The 21,903-nt window shown below is 35.6% G+C and overlaps 1 protein-coding gene across 2 annotated transcripts in view; it reads right to left on the bottom strand.

Moving 5' to 3' along the window:
- Window positions 1-14,060, bottom strand: part of hs3st3b1a (heparan sulfate (glucosamine) 3-O-sulfotransferase 3B1a) — a 37,464-nt gene extending 23,404 nt beyond the window's left edge. For both annotated transcript variants that reach the window (XR_015713425.1, XM_087809533.1), the window contains exon 1: window positions 13,495-14,060. Coding sequence is in view for 1 of the 2 variants with exons in the window: in XM_087809533.1 (XP_087665659.1) it covers window positions 13,495-13,946 (452 nt within the window). In the remaining variant the exon portion in view is untranslated. The remainder of the gene's footprint in view (window positions 1-13,494) is intronic.
- Between the last annotated feature and the right edge of the window lie 7,843 nt (window positions 14,061-21,903).

Genomic DNA, 21,903 nt, shown 5'->3' with positions numbered 1-21,903 from the left:
GCAGGAATATTCCACTCGCGGGTCACAAAGGAAGATTTACCAGTGAATACGGAAGTATTTCTATCCCTTTATTGTCGGGGCCAATACTTTCCCCGGCACCTTGATTATAATTATTCCTAACGTCTGGAGTTTTTTTGGAAGGTGTTTTCGAGGAGGGGAAAAATCTTGTCTTTTTCCATATTTGTCTTGACCCCGGATGGCTGGAGTTGATCATAATGCAGCCAGTTAACTGCAGCGCTGACTGGATAATGGCTGAAGTGAGCCAAGAGGGATTAGGACTAAGCCAAACACACTCAGGAGCATTATGGGGATGGTTGACTGCCTCCAACAGGAGGGGGCTGTTTTTTCATTTTTTTTTCATTTTAATTTTTTCTTAAAGTTCTCATATCCTACAAGGACCTTATGATTTCTATGAAACGAGTAATTGCCCTGGAATACGTTCATGTCTGGGGAAGCAAAACTGCATGACGACAGGATGAGCCCCAGTGTTGCCGGATGTACGATAGTTGTAATATTTGCACGATATTTTCGCCCTCTTCACGACCAATAATCCACTAAAAGGCAACGTATACGATAATTTGGCCATTCTGCCAATGTATGGTTGTATTCGGACCTATGCAATTATCTGGTGTACAATGTCAATGGAGCTTGATTAGCTAAAGGGTTAGCTTCGTCAACCAAACTTATTCCAAACATAGACATCGAACACTAGAAGTCTCAATGCTTTTACGTTTATTTATTTTTTAGGATGACTCTTGGGTCTACTTATCGAATGATAATCGAGCATGAAAATAGTATAATTTTGAGTCTCTCTGTTGAGCCACTGACTCTCAAACAACACATTGAAAACATGGGCGAAAATTATGTTGTCCATAATTTAGTTTTTTTCAATGGTTTAACATGGTTTGTTTTTTGGCACTTTAATGTTATCTCATAAAGATCTTGTTGCGCTTTTGATAATTTGGCTTCTATTTTGAATTGTTTACATTTTTGGCTATATTTTTTTGAAATATATATTGTCCTACCCAACTTGCAAAACGTTAAAGACCGGGCTGGACACAAAGACTAGCATTTAACCTGCGTACGTTTCGCACTGTAGGAAGAAACCGTTTTAGTTCCAAGCTAGCATAGCTTGTCATTGAGATAAGACTTTACTTCTTCTATTGTTGACGGAAATATTTATAGTTTCTGACCTGGCATCCTCGACATCACAAGGACAAAGTAAGCATAAAACGTATGCTTGCAGTTTTTATAAACGGGTATCGAAATTTCGCACCGACCATAATACTTCGATAGTACTGTGTATCGAAAGGTGTTTATTCGGCTAAATGGTTAGCTTCGTCCACATCACAAATTCCGCACAAAGACATCAAACACGAATCTCAATGCTTTTTAAACGTTTTATTTTTTGACTATGAATCTTTCGTAAACTTATAACTTATCTTACGATAGTCAAGTATAAAATACGATCATTTGGAGTCTCTGGTACAAATGATCTCCTGGCAAAACCGTTGAGCGGTGACTCTTAAATAAAATTAAAAAAATATTTAAAAGATTGTCTAAAATGATGCCGATGTTTTCGTTCATTTTTTCTGCTTTTGGAACTTGTAATATTATCTTGTAAAGATGCCGTCATGCTTCTAATAATTTTAATTCGCCTTCAATTTTACAAAATATACAGACTAGCAGTAAACCCGTGTACGTTTTGTACTAAAAAAGAGTTGAAAAATAGACTTGTTTTAATTTTTCCTGGAACAATTCTTCACGTTGAGGCTTCAATAAAAGAGGGAATTGGTATGTTTTTAAGTGTCTTTTTGGACGAACTTGAAGGTGAAAGACGGGGCCTTGACACAAAGACTAGCATTCAATCCGTGTACGTTTAGGACTATAGAAAGAAATCATTGATTTTAGTTCAAAGCTAGCATAAAACAAGACTTTGCATAACGTCGTCTTCTGTGATTCGCATCCATATTTTGAGTTGCTCGACATCACAAGGACCAAATAAAATACTTAAAGCTTGCCAGTACTAAAGTCATGTTCCCATGGCGAGCGCTTCGTCAAAGTCAAGCAGAGGAAAAGTCGAGCAGCCATGTCATCAGCGCGATCACCATAATTTCCTGCCATCTGTTGAACGCTAGCGAAGCTTCAAATGCTCTTTCTTTTCGACGGCTGCAGCTCCTCGAAATGAGCGCAGTGGAAACATGCCCCGAAAAAAGGCTCTTGAGCGTTGAAGAAGAGTCACGGTAATTATGGGAAAAGGAAGTATAATCGCTTGTTGCTGGCACGCAAACGCACACGGGGAGGTTATGTGTGTTACACAATTCCCTCACCCAATGTCACCTCGCTTTCTCCTGAGAGCGCTAATCTTGTATTCCTTCGCTTGTTTGTGGTGGAAGAACCAACAACCTGCCCTCGGGAAGAAAGAAACAAACCTTACCTTTAACCTACTTTCTTTATGTCAGGGTGCTTTAGGGGGACAAATTTAGGGCCTGGAATTGAACTTCGGTTCTTTTTTAGTACAGATCGAAACATGCTTTGTCTTTTGGTGTCCACGTCTGATCAAAACTTGTTAATGTGTGGATTCTTCTGAAGAAAAATCAAGTGTTATTTTGCACTGGTTAATATTTTTCCATTTCTTTCTTCTGTAAGAAAACGGCTTGTAGTGGTAATTTGTCAAAGTGGAAAAAATGTCACTTGATTTGTACTTTGTATATCCCTAAAAAACTTCTTTAATCTTATGAAATTGGTATCAAAAAAAGTACCCAGTAGACACCGGTATCAAGTGAAGGTTTCAGTATCAGTACCGACGTTGAACATTTCCGATCGATACCCAACCCTAGAAACATTTCATGAGGTGAAAATGGTCCAAAAATCCTGCCTAAACTTGAGGAAATGACTTTTGTAAACGTAGTAGTTGAACCTTTGATGTTGACACCCAAGTTAAATGACGAAACCAGAAAAGCACTGGGGCCCCACATACCTTCGCCAAGGACACCCTTTTCACACGACTTCACGAAACAACGGGACACGATCAATTAAAAAAATGGATGATTGATTCACGAAAGAAAAAAAAGTTTCCCACATTTCAGGTTCGAACCAGCACCTCTGGGTTATAGGTATAGGATTCTAAGTATATGATCATGTGTTGTTTTTTTTTTGTATCTAGCAACAAAAAATGACCGCTGAAGATGTTTAAATATGTTAATTAATAGATTCATGCTGGCAAAAGTCCCAATATGCACTGCAACAATTAAAGCACTTGTAACATTTAAACGTATTACAAACAATAGTTTTGTACAAATGTGTATTCCTATGACTTAACAAGCTGTTGCTAACGGTTAGCATGTTACTGAGTCCTGTCCATTTATCTCGCAGCGACACAAGTCGCCACCTCTAACCACATCAACACGACTTTTTATCATGTCAGGCGCGGCGTGTCTGATAATCTGCTTGTTTTGTCTGCTTCCCAGTCAGGCGTGTCGATGACGACCCAGGCTGCCGTGGAGACGCCGCAGGAACACGACTGTTTTGTTTAAGTACGTACGCCGGGGCTATCGCTGAAACAGGTTCAAAGGTAGGAATTTATAACGCCTGCATGTGTTTGTCTACGGATTTGTGTGGAGTTCATTGGAAAGTTGCGTTGTCGGGTTAATCTGCAGACTCTAGATCAGTCCTGTGCAACACACGGTTACATCATTGCTAGTTATTATTAACTTATTAATGTGTAAAGTGAGCCACGTATGCAAGAAACTGCACTGAACAATCTTTCATTTTTGTTTTGGTCTTGTCTAACCTTTGAACCACTCAGAAGAACTTAGCTGACTTTCTAAAAATTGTGTTTAATTTAGTGGATCTGTATAAGCTCGAAAAACTGTCAAATCAAAATAAGGTTTTCTTTAAACACCAACAAAAAATTCTCCAATAGAAAGTGCAGATGCAGATTAAAAAAAGTCTATTATAAAGGGTAAAATATCATTGTATTGCGTTGAAGACAAACGCATATAACTGTATCAAATCTATTCTATGATGTTTTTTAAAAAGTGTTTGTATTTGCTTTTATTTTCTTAACTTCCTCCAATGTCCGTCCACTTTATGGTTCCCCTTGACGGAAAACAAAACCCAGTTGGAACAATCAACGCTCCTGAAGCTGGTGGTGTGGCCAAAATGTAGCACTTCTGTACTTACTTAATATTTTGAGTACACAAGTGCGTTCACACTGAGCAGTGTGCGAAAATGTAGTGTTCCATGCACACTCAAATGAGGCTAAGCGGAATCTACGTCACAGTAAATACGTCTTCAGAGCAGATCCCTGCGTAAATGTCTCGAGAAGACACTAATTTTACCACAAAACAACACAACAACAATAATAATAACACAATGAAACACAACTTAATAACTTGACACAATATTTCGCCAATTGAAACAAGTGTCAACGTGTTTCAGCTGCTGGTTGCAATCAGTGCTAAAAAGTAGTAGAAGAAGAAGCTGTCGAGGAATTTACGGTAAGTGTGTAGTGGCAGTGTTTGAAACTGTACTACCCTGTTCGAATTTTGCGTACTGCGCAAGTAAGTGCTCCGTCTTACAGTGTAGTATAAAGCAGTGCACTGCGATTTGAAACGCAGCACAGTTCTTAAGTTTCCGTGTTCCAGTCCGTGGTGTCATATCCTCCCATCCAACACATGGTATGTCAACCTCTCTTGTGTTCTCTCGTGTATTTCTCTTATGCATTGATCTTTTTTAGATTTTAGTGTTTTGAGTGTGTTTTTGAAGCAGGTTTCTTATTAAGCTAATATGATCCTCTTGCGATACATGTCTATTTTACGCTCCAGCAAACTAATTGTTCAATTACACACTGAGTCCAGTCACTACACGCACTACATTCCTAGCTTCCACAATTTAGCCCTGAACTAATAGAACTTAAAACAGACACAATGTATTACAATCTAAACACATTTAAAGTACATTTTTCTTTGTCAATATGTTTGTTCAGTTTCCATTATTGTTGTTATAAAGCACATAAATACACACGAAAACACATGGTTTCTCGCACCAGCACTATTTTAAAATGACCTGTTTGGCAAACTATTGGATTAATCGTATGATTTAAAAAATCAATCTTTTTCAAGTCAATGTCTTTATAATTTACTTGTCTACAGTGAGTAAAAAAAACACCTCATAACTCTCTTTAATGTGGCTTATTCCTGTCAGAACTGAACCACCTGGCAGTCAGACGGACCCAGCTTGTAGAAAAGAAGAGGTGGAAGAACAGTGTGTGTGTGTGTGTGTGTGTGTGTGTGTGTCAGCCTGGCTTCAGTCGAACAACTGCTATCTCTTCTTTAACATGTATATATGGTGGTTGCTTTCAAAAGAAATCGGCCTTCTGGTTCTGTCTTTTTGCCCAAATTTCTGGACTTTAACCTTTCAGTAGTTTAGAAGACTTATCAGAAAAAATAAATTGGGGGAATTTGTGTCTATATGTACGTATTTTTGTGGACAGATGTTGTCTGAGTCCCTGGTGGGTGACTGAGCTCCCGACCATATCTTCATCAAACAAGCCAACATTCCTATTTTACAAGGATAAAGAAAAGCTCATCACAAATGTACAGTATTTAATGATTTCATTAGAAATGTAATCAACATGGTCGACTTTACCATGTGGTAGATGGGACGACGTGACACCACGGACTGGAACCAGTTACATTTGAAGTGGAATCAATGAAACCCATTTGGATATTTTTCATTAATCTTGGGGGTTTTACGCGACATTTTCACGAAGCTGGATGTCTTTTCGATCACATCTAAAAAAAAACGGAATTAGTTCTTCAAGTTCTAAGCGACTTACATCACTCAATTCATTTCAAGGATAAGTGGGGTTTTTTTTTCCTCTCTTCAAGCACTCAAGTACATTTGTGTGTGTTCCAGCAGAGTTATTTCTATGACAAACAAGTGTCATTATATCATGTTGAGGAGCTTGTTTTTCTTTCTGCAAAAATTTGTGTAAAATATTAATTTGACATCAACCGTCTGTAAAATAACCTTTTTTCTTTACCGTTTAATAAATTCATAATAATCTTAAATAAAACTTGTCTCAATATTGATAAGAAAAACTCTCTAATCCTTTATTTATTAAGGATAAATCTGACTTTTTTTTAAATAATTTTATCGGACTGGTATTTCCTCTCCCTTTCAGGAGAAACTCATCCGGGATCAGAAAACGTTGGTTAATTTTTCTTTTTTTTTTACCATTATTGGAAGTCTCGGTATGATTGTTGACATTAATAACTACTGTTCCTTAACTTATCTTAAACACTGGCATCATTGGGGCACTTTCTTTTGAGCCAATGATCAAAAACAACCTGGCTTTTGCACGTCCTCTACTCTAGAAACGTCTTTGAAAAAGGTTTATTCAATTTCGTGAATAATAAATGCTCATTCTTAATTGGCGGAATCCAACGCCAACAAGTTTTGGTCAATATTTCTTTTAGTTTCAACGGAATAATGGATAAAACTCCAACAAAGCAGACCCTGGCCGTCTCCCAAGCTTCACTCCCTGACTGTCTCGGCGGCGAGCGAAGTGGCAGGAAACGACATCTTCCCTCTTGAAGATGGAACCAAACCGAGGAGATGAGGAAGCCCACAGCTCCGGGGGATATATCGGAGTAAAACTTGTTTTCGAAGCCGTTGTTTCCAAAGTGCCGTAATAAGTGGTACGGTTTGACAAATTGCTTCCAGCCCGGCCCCCGGGGACTATTGTGGCAAATGAAATCTTCAATCCTCGTAAAAAGGGAGGAAGGATGCACATTACAGGCGTTGGCAGTCTGCAGGAGTGTTGTGTCACTTGGATAAAAAACACATTTTAGACTCTTCGAAACATCGTAGGAATATTAAATGGTAGCATCTAGTGCTGGGTGGAGCGACCGAAGTATGACTTTATTGTACGTAATTCTACACGAGTACTGTTGTCCAACAATTCCTTCGATTTATTTTTTTCAAACCTATTATTTCCCGTAGCCTAGTTTGCCATGGGCAAAATATCACACCCCTGCTGCCAGTAGTCTGGGGTAAAATCGAAAGTTTCCAAAGACGGATTTTTTTTTTTTTTTTATAGTTTTAAGCAAAATGGATTTCATCACCGCCTGAAGTGTGAGCATCATTCACTCAGTTGCCTTTTAGCTCAGCTCTTTCTCAAATAAGTCAAACTTGTGTAGTGCTCTTATCAGGAACTATCCTTTAAAATCTACATTTTCGGATTCTTAATCTCCGCTCATTGTCTTTTAGGTTTTAAATAAATAAACCAGATCTATTATATCATTATATCAATTGTTTGATAATATTAATAATTTAGAAAAGAAAATGGAAATATTGACATATATATATATATATTCCATCCAAATCTTTTTTATTACATATATGCATAAATATTTACAAAAATAAATAACTAAAGGTTATTTATAATAAATCTATAAATTATTTAATTATTAATCTCACCTAAAAGAGCTAAGAGAAGCCCTTAACTTGATGTTTTTTATTCTTCATTTAAATTAATTATGGTGGCTGGTATAAAAGAAAAAGCATCTTCATGAAGTAAATGTATTATTTTTAGTTCTCACTGTAGAAGTTTTATTCTATGATTATATAAAATATTATAATATATAAAGAAACAGCCCATATAAATCATAACATGTATTTAATTGATAAAAACAATCAAATGACCTAGAAAAGACATCAACATAAGTTCAAATGAAAAAAGAAAACATGTTTGTTTGGCAGAACAATATGAGAAAAGTGTCTTCATGAAGTCATTTTATTGTTTGTAACATGTTATCACTGTGTAATGTGCCACATGTGTTTTTATTCTATATTTATATAAATATTTATAATAAAGAAAACTGATTAATATTGAAGAAAAAAACAGTATATATAATTTAATTATAACCTGTAATTAATTGATCGAATCATTTATTACATCTCACCATAAACGGCCAACATTCAAAACAGTTATAATAAATCATATGCGTTTTAACTGAAAAAACTGATTTCAGACATTAATAATCAATAGAGCAGTAATTACATAAATCGTTTTTTGAGTTAATTTGACTTAAACCAGTGTCTTGATGTGTCACAGGATAATGTTAGTTCAGAGAAAATATGATTTAAAAAAGAAAAAAAAACATATACTTTTCAGACCATAATAATGAATAAAAAAAAGAATATTCAAATTTATTATATTAATATTAATTATTTTTTCCTTCTGTGAGGCCCGGTAACAAATGCCTCTTGGACCATGAGGTGGTGATCAATGTATTAAATAACAAGAAAACATCAAGTCTTTATAAAGTTCTGTAAGTTTGCAACAAGCCAAGTTAAGTAGTGACAAACGCACACACAAAAAAAGAAAACTAGCTTATTAATTCATTATCATTAAAGGATAGATTCATGTGATTAAAAAGATAAAGTATTTATAATGACTTGATTGAAATTAATCGCATCATTTGAAACCCTTAACATGTGGATCCTGATGTTCTCCATGATCTGCTCGAAATGAATCATCCATCACTTTTTCCCTTCTTCCTTCCCTCCGATAAACTCCATCGAGCTGATTGATACCTAAACAGACGGCCTGCTGGTTTGGAGCGATGATGAAAAAAGAAAAAAAAAAAAAAAAGTCGAGTAAGCGAAAAACCAACAGACTTCCCGAGACTCATGGGAAATGCAAGTTTTCCGCACAGGAATCTGTGAAAGTCAAACTCTATGAGGGCTTGAAAGTCTTTTCTCGGGCAGATCCCAGTGAATGCTCTCCGCGATGAACTCCCGCCGAGCGCCGTCAAAGGCCACTTTCACCCTTCTGAGCACATTTGCATACAAAGTGAAGCCAGAGAAAACATGTTTCACACTAATTGTCTCCTCTTTTATTGTCGGGGTTAATGCAGACCTCGGGGGGGTTCCTCGGCGTCCCCTCATTCAGCTCCTCTAATGCTGTTGCGCTTTCTGAAGTTTAAAATTTACTGCCCTCTATCTTCCTCCGGCCGGCGGTAAGCTTCCTCGGATTACGCTGTCGTCTCCCTCGGTGGGTTATGCTAGAAGGCAGCTCATTATTTCATACGTCGGACCCTGGAGAGGAGGGAAGTAGCTGCTGTTAAAAACTCCACTAGAACATGATTCGAGAGTCGCGAAAAACAAGGAGTCGTTCCCACGACTTCTGAAGCCGCCGTCTGAGCAAGTGCGCTACAATCGTCCGCCCCGGTTTGGAAACGTGATGCATTGTGGTCGGCGTCCTGCTGGGCGAGGACCTCCCGCGGGATGGAGACGCGCCACTCACTGCAGATAAATGGTGTGGGCACGACTCAATGCCACAACAGGAACTGATAAGCCCACCCAGTGCAGAGCGGGTGTGAAGGGAAACATATGCTGGAATAAATCAGCAGGAACTCGAGTCGGTTGCCCAACATCTTATTTTCCAGTGGACGACTGAAGCACTTTGGAAGGGAAATGAATGCTATTAGCATGTTTAGCTTTTAGTCGTTGTTTAGCAGAGATAACAGATAGTGTGGGTGTTCAAAAAGTTTTGATACGTTTAACTTTAACTTAATACGTTTAATTATCGTGATTTTTTTATTTTTTTTTCGGGATACCTTCTCTGGACTTTATACTTTAAAATCAACGATTATCCAATATTCACTTGGTTTTACGTGTTAAATATAAATATAGATTTCACCAAAAGTTCAAATTTCCAAGCGTTGTGTTTGGAGTAATCTGTTGCTTTTTAGAGTAAAAGGCAAAAATAAGTATGTCAATGCTGATGTAGCGACTGAGTGTCCAAAAAAGACACTTAAAAACATCAAAATACCTACATACTTCCATCTTGTATTGATGATACATTTTGATCCAAATCAAAACTTTATTTTAGTTAGTTTAGTTTTAGCAGACTTGAAGCCTTTGCAATGACAATATCATAATTTAAAAGAAACTCTACATAGGTTTGTTCCTTTAGTATCGCAATGTAAAGTTCAATATAAATAAATATATTATTATTATTATATCGTGATTGATATCTTACCGTCAGATTATTAAGTGGATAGATACAAATCTAAAATATTGTGCTCCAAACATTCAATAACTGATTGCAAAATAAGAAATTCCAAGTTAAAACTAATCTATATCATTTATCTTTGAATACTGATTAACAAAATAAAAGCGCGGGGTTAGCACCATTAAGCAAATTTAACAAGGATTCATTAAACACGATCCAAATGTGTCTGTGATTCAAGAATTTTGTTGGCTCGTGGTAATAAAATGTAAATCCTATGATCCAGAGACTCTAAGAGTGTCTGAGTTGGGATCTTACTGCGAAATCACTTGTATTCCCGAATGCTTATCTAGAAAACATACAAAAATAGTAAATAATTATGATGTCTTTTGTGACCACAGTCACAAAAACAATGATTTAATTTAGTGATTTTCCTAGTGTAAAATAATGTTTTGCTAGTTCGGAACGTAGCAGGAGGTGCGAACAGAGGCCATACAAGTGAACGATTATGACTTTGACACTTTACAAATAAATAGATAATTTTTATGTAAAATATACATATTATTCTATTTTTATTTCTATTTTATCTCTTTTTGTTATTTTCATTTTGTTTCCTCTTTGGACAAAATACAAATTCCTAACATCCGAAGGAAAAATTCTTTGTATATTGTCATTATATTTATACTTGGCTAATGAAGCTGATTCTGTACTGCCAACATTTGATCAATCTTTTTGAATCTTTGGTCAAAAAGTATTTAATTTAAAGTTTAAATGATATCGTGACCGAAACAAACAAAACACCAACGTCAATGGTACAAGTAAAAAAAGTTGGTATATTAGCCCAGCATTTACTTCTTTAAGATAATAAGAAACTTTTATTTTTTCTTAAATTAGCTCACTATGACAGGAGGTGGCAGTAGTGCGAAAGAATCTGCTCGCAAAACACATTAAAAAAAGAAAAAGGAATCTGTTGGAGATCATATTGCACTTGAACAATTCTTCAAAAAAATGTGAGGATCCAGATGGTACTCCGGAAACAAAAACCCAGATATATAAACACTGAATCACTTCCTTGAGAGACTTAAATATATATATATATATGTGGTGTTAATTGTTGAGCTCATCCTTCAATAGTCGCCTCTACTTGCTCTCTCAGTGAAGATGGACAAAAGACGACCATCCACAGACGTGATCATCCAAAAAAAAAAGTGCTCAGAACCTGTCCGGAAATTCTCGTGGAGCTTAAAGCAGAAAGTCCTTTGAACGAACGCTTCACTTCCTCTATTGTGGCGCTCAGGAGCCGACGCCGAAGCTGCCGGGTAATCCCCGAACTCACTCGCATGGACTTTTTTAAACAGCAGCATCTCTCATTATTAACAATGTGGCCGCTCAGATGTGAACCTGTAGGCGGAACTTCTTCTTTTTTTTCGGGCGGGAAATTAAAGGGCGTCAATCATTTCCACGGATGACACTTACGATGTTTCAACATTTAGATAAAAAAAAAGAATTTGTGGCGTTGAATCAAACAGTTCAAATAGTTTCTTGGAAAGACCAAGGTCGCGTTCAAGCTAAAAATCAATAGTTCTCAAACGGTTGTGTCGGTTGGAGAGAGAAAGTTCAGGTCGCCCTGTGTCAGACTTTCATAACATTTGAACACACTCAAAACTAGCTCCTTCAAGAAGTGCAGTAAGATCAGTGACCACTAGTGTTTAGCTGTCGAGCTACTTTCACAACAACTACCCTAGTTGCGACAAACAGACGAACTTCTGTGACTTCTTTAGTTAGAGCTAGAGTGATAAATTATTTCATTTAAGCATTTAAAATACTTTTTAAAATGTTTTTTTAATCTACTTTAGCTACCTAGGATCGAGATGGATCTACTCCAGTGTAGCGGAAATAGCAATATAATTAGCTACATCCAATTAGCTTGTTGGCTATGCATGTATTTGCTGAAAGATTCACTTTATTTACTACGAATAAAACAAAACAAAATGCCAATATAGAGTTGCTGATCCTCATCCCTGCTGCTTTGTACATTATACACGCACTGGCAATGATCAATTTAAATATTTTAAAAGGTCAATTCTGGTTACTAACTACTAGGTAAACATGCAAGGTGTTATTTATCACAAAATACTTGATGCGCGATAAAATGTATAAAAAAACCAACATATAATGACATTAAAGAAACTTAAACACATCACTTTATATTTAAAACAAATATAAGCAATTAAAAAGAAAAATGACTTTTATATTTTCTGTCATCAGTCAGAAATGTACTTGTTGTCAACTAGTAGAGAATAAAAACATCCTAATATGTATCGATAACTACTTGTTTTCTATATATAATGATTGAAAACTGAAATAAGGAGTAAATCAATGGTAACATATGTTCTCTTATCTTACAAAAAGTTTTAAAATGTTCATGTTAGCAGTTCCACAGTTGCATCAGAGTCCATTTAAGTGACTCAGTTTAGAAAAAGAACAAAACAAATCTAGAAAGTAACTTTTTTTTTGTTTAATAGTTGTTTAATTTTACTCGTTCATTTTATAAATTAAAACAACTCTTTAGGTACGTATCAGATTTCATTTTCAACTACATAATTCAACCAGAAAATGCAAAATACTTCTTCTTAATTTAAAAAACAAGTGTTTTAAACAGAGCGAAGCTAATAATGCTAACTCATAAATGCTAAAAATGTGTCTTCCTGTGAAGAAGTCGTCAAAGTTGTGAAGAAATGGATGCTTTTAATTTTAAACATTTGGATAAGATAACCAAGGTTCACATTTGACACCCGTGATACATCGAATAAATAAATAAATAAAACTGAAAATAAAGTAAAATACGATTTAAAGAACAAGTAACGGCTGCAAATATACAGCAAAGACCACAATGTTCATTTTTTGTTTTGTTTTATGTGTCACAATATTCACTCCTTTAGTTACAAAAAAGAAAAAAAAGCAACTTAAATACAATTTATTAGTAGCAACAGTATTATAAATGGTAAAGAAATATATATAAGATTAGTTAAGTAAAGGGAAACATTCGTTTTTATTAAAAATGTTTGAAAAAGTTCTTAAAGTTGTGTTGAACTGGTTGAAGAAAGACAAAAAAACGTGGCCCTTGTCGACAAATGTTTCGGACACCCCTGGTATATGTATTAAATAAATAAATAAAACTGAAAATAAAGTTACAAAAAGAAGATTTTAAGAATAAGTTAAGGTTCAAAAATTGATGTGCGTCACTTTTTGCTTTTATATGCGTCATAATGTTCGCTTTTATTCATGAATAAAAACGCAAAATGCATTTTTAAATACAATAAATGATAATTATTTGTAAATATAAATGGGTCAACATTTGTAATGTTTGTTTGTAGTTCAACATGTTTATATTTGCTTCTACTATCGAATCCCTAAAGTCGCACATATTTTCCCTAAAGCGGGTGAGAGGAGCAGCGGGTCAGTACCTGTACCAGTCCAGCCCCTTGTCGTAGTTGCGGTCAAAGAAGTGCGGCTCCGCGCCCACCGCCCTGATGTCCGGGTGCAGGCGCAGGAACTCCAGCAGCGCCCGGGTCCCCCCTTTCTTCACCCCGATGATGATCGCCTGGGGCAGCTTCTTACTCTCCGTCTCGTTGAAGGGGGCTTCCTCCCTCGCCTCCCCTCGACCCTCCTCCCAGTCCTCCGCCCGGCTGTCCGGGTCGTTGTTCAGCAGGTCCCTGGACGCGCCCTGGGACTCCGGTCCGGACTCCGGGTGGTCGCGCCCGTAGGTGCTGAGGTCCGGCAGGGTGGCGCAGTATCCGACACAGCAATAGATCATGTAGACCCACAGGGACAACATGATACAGAAGACCAGGAGTCTGTTCTTCACGTGGGGTGATGGCAAGACATGGAGGGTGTGATGAGGCGGACTATATTCCATAGAAGCTCCGGGTCGATGTGTTCCTGCGCATGTTAGCGATCATCGAGTCTGGTCCTCCGCTGCAACATCACCAGTTTTCACTGTGAGGAGTCCGGAGTGACGCTGACACCAGGAGGAACCTCCGCTCCCATCACTTGTTCTCTCTGGGAATGTGCGCGCACACGCCCGCGCCAACTTATCTAGGAGGAGAGGCGCGCGTCAAGAGAGCGTCGATAAAACGGCAACTTCCGGGCCAACCTTTCAAAGTAAAGCTAGTCACGTCACGAAGGTGCGTGTTTCCTTTTAAGTGATTTTTTTTTTCTTTCAAATATTTTTAGTCAATTTAACGTAAACCAGAGAATTGAAATAAATGTTTCAAATGTTAACTACGAAATTCTCTGTATATTATTTTATCTTAAAATAAATATTTATGTTCTTTATCTTTATCTTTAGACTTCGATTGTATCATCTTGTTCTTTCTATTCATTTATCTTTGTTCTTGTTCTTATTTTATTTTGATTAATTTTCTATGAAAAATTGCTGTATGTTCTGTGGCTATTGGAAAAAAACAATTTCCCGAATGAGACCTCCTGAGGGATCAATAAAGTCTTACCTTACCTTACCTTATCTGTATTCAAATATTACTGTTGTTTAGATGACTCCATATCCACTGTTTATGACTTTAATCTCATAATGAAGTATTTTGTTGTCTTTTAATCTCGTAAAAAAAGGTGTTTTTGTTGTCAACTAGTAGAGAATAAAAACATCCTAATATGTATCGATAACTACTTGTTTTCTATATATAATGATTGAAAACTGAAATAAGGAGTAAATCAATGGTAACATATGTTCTCTTATCTTACAAAAAGTTTTAAAATGTTCATGTTAGCAGTTCCACAGTTGCATCAGAGTCCATTTAAGTGACTCAGTTTAGAAAAAGAACAAAACAAATCTAGAAAGTAACTTTTTTTTTGTTTAATAGTTGTTTAATTTTACTCGTTCATTTTATAAATTAAAACAACTCTTTAGGTACGTATCAGATTTCATTTTCAACTACATAATTCAACCAGAAAATGCAAAATACTTCTTCTTAATTTAAAAAACAAGTGTTTTAAACAGAGCGAAGCTAATAATGCTAACTCATAAATGCTAAAAATGTGTCTTCCTGTGAAGAAGTCGTCAAAGTTGTGAAGAAATGGATGCTTTTAATTTTAAACTTTTGGATAAGATAACCAAGGTTCACATTTGACACCCGTGATACATCGAATAAATAAATAAATAAAACTGAAAATAAAGTTAAATACGATTTAAAGAACAAGTAACTGCTGCAAATATACAGCAAAGACCACAATGTTCATTTTTTGTTTTGTTTTATGCGTCGATAAAACGGCAACTTCCGGGCCAACCTTTCAAAGTAAAGCTAGTCACGTCACGAAGGTGCGTGTTTCCTTTTAAGTGTTTTTTTTTTTCTTTCAAATATTTTTAGTCAATTTAACGTAAACCAGAGAATTGAAATAAATGTTTCAAATGTTAACTACGAAATTCTCTGTATATTATTTTATCTTAAAATAAATATTTATGTTCTTTATCTTTATCTTTAGACTTCGATTGTATCATCTTGTTCTTTCTATTCATTTATCTTTGTTCTTGTTCTTATTTTATTTTGATTAATTTTCTATGAAAAATTGCTGTATGTTCTGTGGCTATTGGAAAAAAACAATTTCCCGAATGAGACCTCCTGAGGGATCAATAAAGTCTTACCTTACCTTACCTTATCTGTATTCAAATATTACTGTTGTTTAGATGACTCCATATCCACTGTTTATGACTTTAATCTCATAATGAAGTATTTTGTTGTCTTTTAATCTCGTAAAAAAAGGTGTTTTTGTATGACTTAAGTCAGGTAAAAATGTATTTTTGTAAGATTTTAATCTCGTAATAAAATAGTTTGTACTACTTTAATCTCGTTACAAAGTATTTTCGTATGACAAATCTTGTTAATAAGTATTTTTGTATGACTTTATTACCGTGATCGAAAGTATTTTGAACGACTTTAATCTCGTAATAAATCAGTTAGTAAGTAAGTAATATTTGTAGAAGTAAGTAAGTAAAGGTAACTTGTAAAGCGCCTTTCTAAGTATTTATGTATGAATAATATCGTGATAAAGTATTTTGTACGACTTTAATCTTGTAATAAATAAGTAAGTAAGTAAAGGTTATTTGTAAAGCGCCTTTCTAAGTATTTATGTATGACTAATATCGTGATAAAGTTTTTTTGTATGACTTTAATATCTTGATAAAGTATTTTGTACAACTTTAATCTCGTAATAAATCAGTTAGTAAGTAAGTAATATTTGTAGAAGTAAGTAAGTAAAGGTAACTTGTAAAGCGCCTTTCTAAGTATTTATGTATGACTAATATCGTGATAAAGTTTTTTTGTATGACTTTAATATCTTGATAAATTATTTTGTACGACTTTAATCTCGTAATAAATAAGTAAGTAAGTAAAGGTTATTTGTAAAGCGCCTTTCTAAGTATTTATGTATGACTAATATCGTGATAAAGTTTTTTTGTATGACTTTAATATCTTGATAAAGTATTTTGTACGACTTTAATCTCGTAATAAATAAGTAAGTAAGTAAAGGTTATTTTTAAAGCGCCTTTCTAAGTATTTATGTATGAATAATATCGTGATAACATTTTTTTGTATGACTTTAATATCTTGATAAAGTATTTTGTACGACTTTAATCTCGTAATAAATAAGTAAGTAAGTAAAGGTTATTTGTAAAGCGCCTTTCTAAGTATTTATGTGAACTACTTTAATATTGTAATATAGTAATATTGTATGACTTTAACTTGTGATAAAGGATTTTTGTATAACTTTAATCTTGTAATCAAGTATTTTTGAATGACTTTAATCTTGTAATAGAGTACTTTAATCTCTTAATATAGTATTTTGAACTACTTTAATCTCATAATATAATACTATTGTATGACTTTAACTCATGATAAAGTATTTTTGTACAGCTTTAATATCTCAATACATTTATATTAAAACTGATGTCCAAGTAAATAAAATAATAAGACAATATAGTAAACAGACATGCACTTCCTGTCACTGATATTTTGGTAAATATAACATTTCTGGGTCCAGCCACTCAAACTGTTCCCTGTTGTGATGAAAACCTTTGAGCCAAGGTCTCAGGAAGGAACATTTTCTCAATATAACAACTATAATGCAGATATTAAAACCAACAGGTTATTATATCATATCATTTATTATTAAAAAGTATTTAAATCAATATGTTTTTTTCTTTTTCCTTAACAATAGTGGTTGTCAAATAACATTATAGACTTCCAAGTGTGTCGCTCCCAAAAGAGGAAACTGGGAACACAGTTATGGGTTTCAAAATAAAAGCTGCTCTATGGCAGTGATACTTGTTTCTCAAACAACTTCGAAATCATTCACCAAAAATACTAACTATGGCTTAATCTTCACTGAAATGTCTTTTTTATTTTGAATTTTCCGTATGTTTTTTTCCTCCCTTGAATTCCTCCAGCACGTCATAAATCTTAATGATTACCTTCATTTATTGTTTTATCGCCGACATCTTTGTTATGAGCCTCAGACGTCTCCATATTTGCGTCTGCGAGGCGATTATAAAAGTGTCATCGTTATCGTTACGCTCGTGACAGTCGACGACGTCGGATCAGCTGCTCGCCAGGTTCTCCTGCTCGAGTCAATCACGGTTAATCAGCCTCATAATCCGACCTAATGACTCGGGAACGACGGGAAAACTCAAACATGGTTTGCACATTTCTGCCCTCCTTAGAAGTCAATGATTGACTTTTTCTGGGTTTTTTTTGGTGTGTTTGAGGTGTGTGTCAGAGGGGATACAAAGTGTGCGGAGTGTGTGTTAGCACCTCGGTGTGGTCCAGGGTCAGAGGCCTCCAGTTCCTCGGCACCCCTGAGCTAGGAAGGAGATTAGCAGGATTACCCCCGAGCTGCCATGTCAGTCAGAGTTCCAGCCGCCCCCCCCCTCTTTCATCTAAGCCCCTTATCTCATCTCTCACACACACTGCTGTATATGATGTGTGTGTGTACTTCATCCTGATAAAAAGGTGTGCGTTGATGTGTTTGCTTTGGGCCTCGTAGAGTGTGTTTGTTCTGGGTTGTGGCTCTTGTTGATTTGAATAATTTCCCCATTAAAATGTTGCTGTTGTGACATGGAAAAATGCAAACATAACAACAACAATGACAATCGACGGCTTCCAATTACACCTTGTCGCACTTCATACTACACAAAAGTGTTACTTTACAGTTCGACAGGTTTCCCCCGAGCTGGAGTCGAGCCAGAGACTTTCAGGTTGTGTCAGGTCACGTTTGGATTTGTACTTTATATGGCTTCTTGAAAAATGCTAAAAAAAAGGATGGATTTATTAAGATTGCTATAAATAAATACATTTTCATCAAACTATTTTTTCATTTTTGTAGTTTTTTCAAAGTGTCGAATTTCAAACTTTTTGCCTTTTTTTTGGCAGCAAGAGACTTTAGAAATAACTTTATAAAGATTGTTAAACATTACCCAATATTTTGGTTTGGTTAAGTAGTTTAATAGGCCTTTATTTGTATTGAATTTGTCAAGAAAAAAAACAATATATATATTTGGTTGTTTTTTTTGGGTGTTTTTTTTTTGCAATATCCCAGGTCATCCCTATGTCATTTTTGTAAATTTACCTTCTTTTTTTTTTAAACTAACCAGACATCACTACGGCTTGAACCTTTGGTCTTGTTATTGTTGTTTTTACGCTATCTTTATTTTAGTGTTTTGAGGATTTAGCTTTTTTTTTCTGGCAGGAGTCCAAAAGTATTTCTTTCCACAACATTGACAAATTTTTTGCTAAACCTTTAGAATAATCTGTTTTTCCATGTGTTCTTCTTTCACCAAACGGGGCAAAAACCAACAACATTAGTTCTAAAACAAGGATTTTATTTTTTCTTATCATGCCATTTTAGTTTTGGATTAGTTTTGGAATAAGGTTTGCATGAATTTGTTCTTTTACAATAAGAACATTAAAAAATGATATAATAAATACACTGCATGTTCATTATTTAATCCATTTTTTAAACTTGTATTATTCCCTATTAACTATTTTTTGCCATTAAGAAATGGTTTAAAACCTCAAAAAAAACATTTTCTTCAGTCCTCACATTAAACAAATTGACTATAACAACAATTTAGAATTTAAAAACTAAGAATAATACATCATAAAAGCCTTAAACTATAAGACTATTTAACACACGAGTCAGTCACAAGAACATTTCCTCTCATTTTCTTGCAACAAAGGTGTGAAAAACAGGTATAAACATCTTTTGACATGTTGATAAAAAAACGCTTTTGTTTCTGTTTCCATCTGCTGCTGTTCGCATGTTTTCTAAAAAGCCACTTCTCACTGTGTCAGCAGGTGAGTCAACAACGTGAGAATCAGATGAATGCGTGTGTGAGTGTGTGTGAGTGTGAGTGTGTGTGTGTGTGTGTGTGTGTGAGTATGTGTTCGTGTTCGGACCTGGTCGACGTTGAATTTGGATTTAGAAACATTAAGGCAGAAACAAACATGAAGTGCGATGGTGATGTCAGAAGTGGACTGACAAGTGATCTCACCTGCTGCTCCGACAACAAGCTTGACCGGCATCTCACACACACCTACACACACACACACACACACACAAAGCCTAATGACAGGGTTATTAAGCGAAGCATCAGGCAGATCCAGACACAGCTCTGATGCTTAACTGCAGCTACAAGATGCTTTACTCTGACTCTTAACTCTCCGAAGAGCAGCTTGAGAAGCTCTATTCTCTCCCAAAGAAGCACCTGAGCCGATTTACCTGGACCTGATCTCGTAGAAAAGATCTCATCCCACGCTCGGGTCCACCTGGCAACAAACACTCGGACAGGTCAGAGCGGCTCAGAGCGGCTCAGCTGTTTGTGTCTCAACTCTGTCAAGAATTCCCCTCCCTGCTGCGAGGCCTTTAATCAGAGATGAACGCTGGATCTCTGGCGATCTGGGGTTGACACGAGACACGCTCTCGCTGCGTTGTCAACACGTTTGTGAACGGACCGAAATCTGAAAGTTTCAATGAATCAAAGAAAAGCAGACAGTCGTCTGCATATTGAGACGTTTGTACATATTATTAACCTCAATTTAACAAAGATGGCATAAAACAATGGTGTCAAATGTACACAAAGCGGCAAAAAATGTATAGTATTCGTAGCCAGACATTGGTAAAGTGTGGTTCAGGGGCCACAAGTGGTCCCTTTGACCCCTTTGGCCCTCATAAGTAGGTGCTGCATAATGGCTGCCTTGATGCTTGGTTCTGTTTCCTATTTGTTATATTGTGTTATCTTAATGAATTACTGTATTGAATCCACAAAATAATCCTATATTGTTCTTGTTCTTATTTTATTTTGATTATTTTTTATGAAAATTTGCTGTGGATAATTTGGAAAAAACAATTTTAAGTTTAAGTTCTACCTACCTACCTACCTACAACACTGACAACAAAAGTTTCAGATTCTGACAATATCAAAGACACAGCACATGAAGAATTTAACAGTTTTATTTTGTATGTATAACCAGTTAAACTCTCAATATGACTAGTTGGCTTTTGTGAAAATGTATTGCCTCTCAATATTGTATTACAACAATATCAAAACAATTTTTGAACAGATGCTTTTACATCAAATTTAAAATTCTATTCAGATGTAATTTTATCCTAGTTATAGCTTGATTCTATATGTAACTTGAGGTTTTATATCCAGGCTTTTAGCTCCTTTATTTCACTTGACAAGAGTCACTGTAAAAATGTGGCCCCTAAGGACATTGAATAGCCCACTATTGGTCTAAGTCAAGGGTCAAACGAAGTTAAGTGTTAGTGTAAATATAAGTATTATAGCGATTTTATGTTTTAAATGTTGTATTTTAAATCATAGCATAACTTCATTAGCTAAAATGCTGCCTCTAGGTTTGTTGGTTTTATTTCAGGAAGTTCAATGAGCTCCTTAGCATTATAGTACGTTCACTTTTTTTATCATTGGAAATATGAAAGATTTATATTACTAGTAAAAATTCCAATCGGCTTATTTACATTGCAGAAGTCGCGCTCACAACTCACTAAACTAAGTTGAGTGCCTTTTTTTGTACTGGAGTAAGAAATCCTTCAGAAACTTTTGAAGTCCAGATGCAGGACATTACCCTTTTTTTTTTCACTTGCTATTTTATCAAATTTCCTAATTTTTATTTTTTAACCTGATCATTGTTGGTTTGAGTTACTTTAAATCAAATCAAAGGACATTTCTTTGCATTATTTCCTTTGATCCATGTTCTTTATATTTGCACTTTGTCATCTGTTGCACTTTGTTCTTTTATTTGCCTTTGTTCTTGTTTTTATAAAACTATCGTCTGCTGTGAACTGGAAACCAAATCAGATAATCGATTAAAAAAAAAAAAAAAAAAAAGGCAATCTAATCTAATTTACATTAGACTACTCTGAAACCCATTTGTTAAACTCAAGGTAAAAATTCTGCTTTTTTTTCTTTTTGTGAGATCTTGAAGTGAGCAAAGTTGGCTTAAAATGTTTTTTTAAAACTCTTTCAAAGTGTCCAAAATCTGGAATTTTGAGACATAATCTGACCAGTAGATCAAACTGGCAACCAGTGTCCGATTAGTTAATACATATTGCTACAAATACAAGAGACATACATTTTCCCTCCGTCTGTCAGTTTGGGCTAAAAGGCATCAAAGGAAAGCAGACTAGTCACCGAACACATGTCGTCTGGGACGGTTCAAAAGGTTGCTGTGGGCAAAGACCGGCGACGGCCGCAACTAGATATCCTCGAACCTAAAGCCCGGAGGCCGAGGCGTCCCTCAGGGAGTATTTCCTAGATGAAAACCTCGGCCATTATTCCAACAGGT

This window comes from Callionymus lyra, chromosome 15 (assembly GCF_982586985.1).
Source record: "Callionymus lyra chromosome 15, fCalLyr1.hap1.1, whole genome shotgun sequence".
In the NCBI taxonomy this organism is placed as follows: domain Eukaryota; kingdom Metazoa; phylum Chordata; class Actinopteri; order Syngnathiformes; family Callionymidae; genus Callionymus; species Callionymus lyra.
The sequence above is the reverse complement of the archived record's forward strand: the minus strand, read 5'-3'. Positions and strand labels throughout refer to the sequence as shown.